We start from the raw sequence: 6,650 nt of genomic DNA, 5'->3' as shown, positions 1-6,650 counted from the left end.
TCTTACTCGACGTATGTCACAAATTACATTGGTACAGGTTGAGAAAGGAATTTATCAATCTAAATATATATGTTCAGAGGTTGACATATAATTAAAAGAAACCCAAAGAAATGGGTTATCATAGCATTCATCAAAGGGCCGATTTCACTTGGGTAAATAGCAGCCGATTTTCCTTCTTTATCATAAATTCCAATGTTTTCTCGTACTCGTTATGTATTCCGCCATTATACATGCATATATGTTGATTTGAACTTGATTATTTATTAAATATTAAGCGACCAATTTAAATCTGTTCAGGTCAAGTCAACGATATTCATGTCAGTTCAGTCACAGTTCAAGTCTTTACTAGTTTCCTACCGGAACTAAAACAGCAAATCGGAAGCTCCGTTCAGGAAATGGAGAAATGGACCCTGACAGACGAGGTGGGTACAATATGTACATCGTTGTTACGATTTGAATCGTCCTACAAGTTATGCACGTAGCTCAGCTCGTTAAATAAAAACAATGAACTCAATTGGTGTCATTTTAGTATTCTCCTCACTAATTGATCTTGAAAAATATACATTCACGCATTTAACTTTCGCTTTCGTTTTCCACCATATTAAAATTGAAAACGAAATATAAATTATAGGGTTTTAATGTTAAAATGTCTTTGTGGCATTATACTTAGTGGTTGGTTGGAATGAGAACATCAAACAAACAGAAAGGTACAAGATAAAGAATAAATGTTACGTCTTGGGCTTAGATCCAGACAGAGAGCAAGCTACAGATTGTACATCTACATACACTGGGAGTCACAGAATATATAGAAAATCGATACATAATAATAACAATATTTATTCGGTAAAAGCAAGATACAGGTACAAATATCACATATGATCACAGATTTCAATTGCATAATAATCACAGATTTATCACAGTATTTAGATTATCACATCAAAGTTAATATCACAAATTTTGGAGCACTATAAATACAATGTATCTGTTTGACTAAGCTTTAACCTAGGATATCCCATGGAAGCTGGGTGGCAGCTTATTTCCAATGGGGTCCTATAGTATAGATCTTAGTTACTTAGATAACAAAAGGTCCTAAGGATTTGACCTTGTAATATGAATATAAGATGGTATAATTTCTCGTAATAATATATATATGAATAGAATAAGTTGTAATTGGTCAAATATGATGATGATATATTATTTCATCAAAATAAGATGTTATTTTATTTGACGGTATAAGATGGAGTTGTCATTAGCAAATATGATTTCCTTCTGATAATATATATATGTGGGGCTATGCATGATGTTGTTTCCACTTGTAATATTAAAATATCAGTTATATGTATCACTGTACATATCATAATGCAAGATGATGTCATTCTTGCAGATATTAAGTAACAATATAAGATGGTGTTAGGCCATATACATTTATACTGTGGTACTTGTGTGTAGAACAGACAACAGGTGGTTGGGCAATCCCTACCAACCTATTATCTGTCTAACAAATTATAGCAATTTGGGGTATAATACATATATAAAAATGACTTTTAATAAAATAAAGACTGAGGATGATGGTAATAAAATCTTCCATAACATTTATAAAAAGTACATATTATATTGGTACTTTAGTTAAAATTTTGGTAATACATCATATATTTTTAGAAGAAGTTTAGAGTCACCCACTGGGATAGAATAAAAATTACCTTTAGAAGACAAATTCTTGCTCAAAATCATTTTTTGCCAAAACTTGTAAGTACTTTTTTATCTCGCTTTTGAATTTCATCTTGTGATCGACAGATTTTATTGAATGTGGTAAGTTATTCCAATCTTTGATAGCATTATAGAAAAAAGATGATGATTCCACACCTTTTATATAAGGAATGTTGAAATTCAGATCACTGTTCCTGGTAAAGTGTTTTTTCTCTGTTCTAGTAAAATTTTCTTTCATATAGGATGGACATTTGTTATGTTGAATATTAAAGACATGGTTAAAACGGAGCTGTTTCACCCTGCCCCCAACATCCAACATATTAACTTGTTCCAATTCCCGATGGGTGACTCTTGATCTATTATCAAGTTTCAGAATAAATCTGACCACTTTATTCTGTGTAATTTGAACTTTTTGTCGAAGTTTTTTGGATATGTTTTCGAACCAGCAGCTAGAAGCATAGTCAAAATGACATTGGATCAGTGCCGACACCAGGGTTTTTCTAGATCTAAAATTGAGACAGTCACGGTGTCTATATAGAAACCACAATTTCTGGTTCACTTTTTTTTAAAATATTTTGGACAATTTGTTGTCCAATATAATACCAAGATATTTGACACACACCTGAGGCATAATTATATTACCGTAACACGAAACAGAAAATGAGCCTTCAGGTAATTTGGAAAGTTTCCTTTTGGGGCCAAACAAAATACTCTCTGTTTTTCCAAGATGTAAGGATAATTTGTTATCTGTTAGCCAATCGTGACATGACTCAAGTTTTTCGATAGATATTTTGAAATAATGTTTGGGTCTTTGTGCGAGAAAATAATTGCACTGTCATCTGCGTACAGAAATAATTTGCATCCTGGGTCAATACTGATCCGCATGTCATTTACATAAATGAGAAAAAGAAGCGGTCCCAATAAACTCCCTTGAGGTACCCCGCATGTTATATTACAAATATCTGAGTTCACATTATTGGTATTGACTAATTGTTTTCTGTTGGTAAGGTATGATGTGAACCACTCCACCGACTCAATGCCAATTACACCAAGTTTATCACACAAAATCCCATGGTCAACTGTATCAAAGGCCTTCTGTAGGTCTAGTAAAACCATTCCAGTGAAGAGACCTTTAGACGTCTGGGACTTTATGTGATCAACCAGGTGAATTAAACAGGAGTCAGTGGAATAGGATTTTCTAAAACCAGATTGGAACTCATACAAAATGTTGTTATCAATCAAAAATTGTTCCAGTTGTTTATAAATTGCTTTTTCTAGGATTTTTGAAACAATACTCAAAATACTAACAGGTCTGTAATTTTCAGCCTTCAATTTATCTTTTTTCTTGAATAGTGGTTTTACCTTTGCAATCTTGAGATCATCTGGTACAACATTTTCAGATATGGACTTATTTATTAAAAATCTTACAGGCACCTTGATTACTGATGCAGCATCTTTCAGAAAACGAGCTGGAATACAATCTAGACCAGTACTTTTAGTGATATTGAGATTACAAAGTTCCTTATATACAAAATTTTCAGAAACATGTTTGAGGTGAAATTTGTTTTGTTTTGGATTTCTCCTAATGTAGAAAGATTTTATTAAAGTTTGTGAGGTTTTGAATAAGCCTTTACATGGAGGAAGGCCTTCAACAAGTTTGGAAGCAATGGTTGTAAAAAAATTGTTAAAATGATTGGCAATGGTTAAGTTTTCATGACAATTTTCACCTTCAATGTTCAAAACTACATTCATATTCGTTTTTCTTTTAGTTTCATATCCCAAATTTTTGAAATGTTTCCATAAGTTTTTTGAATCATTTTTGTTTTCCTCAATCTTGTGGTCAAAATATTGATTTTTTGCTTTTCTAACCATTCTCTGCACATGATTTCTATGTTTGCGGTAATGCTTATAGTCTGATGTTTGGCCAAATTTTCTAAATGTGTGCATAAATGTATCCCTAGTTCTTATCTCTTCCAGAATTTCTGCTGTCATCCACGGTTCTGTCTTTTGTTTAAGTCTAATTTCCTTCAAAGGAGCAGTATTATCCAATGCTTTTATAAAAATATCATGGAATGATTTCCAGCATTCATTTAAATTATCAGCAAACATACATTTTTCCCCATGGAACCTCCAAAAGAAGTTTCTCAAAAGATTCTTTTTTATAGTTTTTGGTTGAACGAATATGAATGTTGTTATGCTTATTAAAAACACATTTAGAGGATTTTCTGGTACAGAATATTAAAAAATGGTCGCTGAGACCTATCGATAATACGCCAGATTGACAAATCTTTTCTTTATTATTGCACAAAATATTATCAATCAATGATTTGGTAGTGTTCGTAATTCTAGTGGCTTCCTTTATAAGTAGATACATGTACGTGTGTAAATCGACGATCGGTAGCAATAAGAAAGAAATAATATTTTATTGCCGTTTTCGTCGTAGGAATAAGTCGATAACAATGTACTTCAAATTCAATATCATTACTATAAAAGAAGTGGCTAGCTAATTTATTCCCTCATACAGAAACTAAAAATCTATTGAAGGTTTTCAAGGCGAGGGGGTGCAGGGGAGAATTGGCACTTTGTACTGGCAATGTATGTAATCACTTGGATGATGAGTTACCTTTTAATTTACTACTGCACAGCTCTCATCTGTTATCTGTTTTTTAAAAATGGGTATGACTTATTTGTTGTCATTGTAATATAACATGCCCTCATGTCTACATCCCAGCTTAGGGTTCACTCATTGCTAAAATCCTGTTACGGCAAATCGACAGTTTATTTGTTTACTTTTGTAGAATTCAAATGATGTGATGTAGAAGAAGAGGGAACATATTAGCATAATGGATTCAACAGCAGATAATTGTCCAATATGTTGGGATGACTTTAAGGAGCCAAAGTTGTTGAAGTGCTGTCATTCCTTTTGCTGCAAGTGTCTGAGGAACTACACTCGTAAAAATAGGGGACGTAGTGAGCTGACTTGTCCGCTATGTCGACAAGTCTGGGAAATACCAGAAAAAGGTGTTGGTGAATTTTTAACAAACTATTTCATAGCAGACACAGATTTTAAGCTCGAGGGAGTTGTTCTACCCTGTGGTTGCTGCAGGAAGGAACGTGTCCTTAAAACATGTTCACACTGCAGTCAGGCCATGTGTGGTGAATGCGCATTTGATCACCGGGAAGCGCTGCGACTGTCAGGTGAGGATCATCTTACCGTGTTTGACAGTAGAGATGACAACGCTGCTGACTCTGACTCGGATGAATACGAGTCTATGGACTCAGGTCGACGACAGCAGCGACGCAATTCGTCGACATTAGCTATACCCTTTTCTCTGTCTATTGCCTTGCCTCCGATGCGAACAAACTTGAAAGTAGAACCTTTATCAACATTTGTTATAGAGAGTGAATTTCCAGGCAGCAGTGAACGTCCATTTATCAACTGTATACATCCTGTATCGGAGGATGAGTGTTGGATAATTCCTACGGCTGGACCAGACTTGGTCCGTTATACATGGGAAGGAGAGAGAAAGCAAATCATTCACCTTGGTGGTATACTAACATCACTGGTCTGCCAGCCTGATGGTGCATTCCTTATCTCTCTTTGGGGAGACAAGTCAATTGTGGCACTGTTGTCCGACTCCATGGTCAGGGGTTTTTCCAACACTGGAGATATTCATCCTCATTCTTTGGCGGCCTTTCCAGATGGACGTGTAGTGTTTTGTGGACCGTCTTCAAAATCTGCTGAAAAATCAGACCCAGAAAAGGAAAAAACAACAGTCAATGAAGGAAGTCTGTCCATATTGTCTAAAGATGGGTCTCTGATCAGAGAAGTAAGACACAGTAGAACAGGTCCGATATTTGAGAATCCAGCAGCCGTTGCTGTCAATCCTGTGATTGGATCCATAGCAGTTGCAGACAAAGGAAGGGGATGTGTTTTCCTTTTGTCCCCTGATGGTGAAATGTTTTCTCAGTACAAGGGAGCTAACCGCAGACAGCACTTCCCATTCCTTTTAGCAGCACAGGAAGATGTCCAGTTCCTGCCCCTGAATCTGTGCTTTGATAAAACGGGAAACTTGTACATATTAGATGCATCCTCAAGATTAATCCACATCCTGAATCCACATGGTGAATTCTTGGGCATCATGGCACCAGGGGACATTGAGGAGTTTTCTCATCCATTTAGTATAGCTATTGATCACAAGGGCAGAATGTGGATTGGAGATGAGTCAGACCACTGTGTCAGAGTTTTTCAGATTTGTCTTTATGTAAATCATTTCCCTAGGGACAATTAATTTGTTAAATGAAAATTTGTAATGTGAACATTATTTTTTGTCAAGTTTTTTATAACAAAGAAAATGCAGCGGTTTATGCCAAAAAGTGCACATTTTTTTTTCGGTATATACCGTATATACCAAAACAAAATCTTGGGCATTCTTTATAATTTAATTTTAAAAAAAGTAGACAAACACGTTGTAAATGCACAGTTAAAGATTTATTTAATTTTTACGTAAACTGAACATTTGCGCTAAAAAAAAAGCTGTGTTGTAATTTTGCATTCTGAAGTGTAAAAAGTATTTCGGTCATCAGTTGTTTTTCTTTTTAGGTATATACGATATATACCAAAAAAAATATTATGGGGGAGATAGGCAAAATTAAATTATAAAGAAGAATACTTTGATGCATATCCATATGAGTGATATGTCAGATATTTGACGGGATAACCATTGAATTTTCTATTCATTACATTTTTTTTTAAAGTAACGCATCATAGATATTTCTACATCAAAAAATTGCTGGAATTTGTAGCGTTATGTTTGATGCCCGGTTCTTATGACGTCACACTTACGCTTGACAACAAAGCAGAGCGTCATTTTGAATAGGTCACTCAATGCAACTGAACTCTGCCGTTTGCTGCTATTATCTGGTTAGGTTTCCACACAAAA

The 6,650-nt window shown here is 34.8% G+C and overlaps 1 protein-coding gene across 2 annotated transcripts; it reads left to right on the top strand.

Moving 5' to 3' along the window:
- The first annotated feature begins 356 nt into the window (after nt 1–356).
- On the top strand, nt 357–6,156 carry LOC110456608. 2 transcript variants are annotated; one of them, XM_021507446.1, is made up of 2 exons: nt 357–422; nt 4,506–6,156. In XM_021507446.1, exon 2 carries the CDS (start codon nt 4,551–4,553, stop codon nt 5,997–5,999), a length of 1,449 nt encoding a protein of 482 aa, XP_021363121.1. In that variant the 5' UTR covers nt 357–422; nt 4,506–4,550; the 3' UTR covers nt 6,000–6,156. The 2 variants fall into 2 exon arrangements, with proteins under 2 accessions (XP_021363121.1, XP_021363127.1); XM_021507452.1 differs by lacking the exon at nt 357–422 and adding an exon at nt 2,695–2,871.
- The last annotated feature ends 494 nt before the right edge of the window (nt 6,157–6,650 follow it).

This window comes from Mizuhopecten yessoensis, unplaced genomic scaffold (assembly GCF_002113885.1).
Source record: "Mizuhopecten yessoensis strain PY_sf001 unplaced genomic scaffold, ASM211388v2 scaffold1027, whole genome shotgun sequence".
Classification (NCBI taxonomy): Eukaryota; Metazoa; Mollusca; class Bivalvia; order Pectinida; family Pectinidae; genus Mizuhopecten; species Mizuhopecten yessoensis.
This window is presented reverse-complemented; position numbering and strand designations above follow the sequence as displayed.

What these genes read in the sequence shown, in the direction of transcription:
- LOC110456608 (XM_021507446.1), top strand. Translation starts at nt 4,551, where the DNA reads ATGGATTCAACAGCAGATAATTGTCCAATATGTTGGGATGACTTTAAG.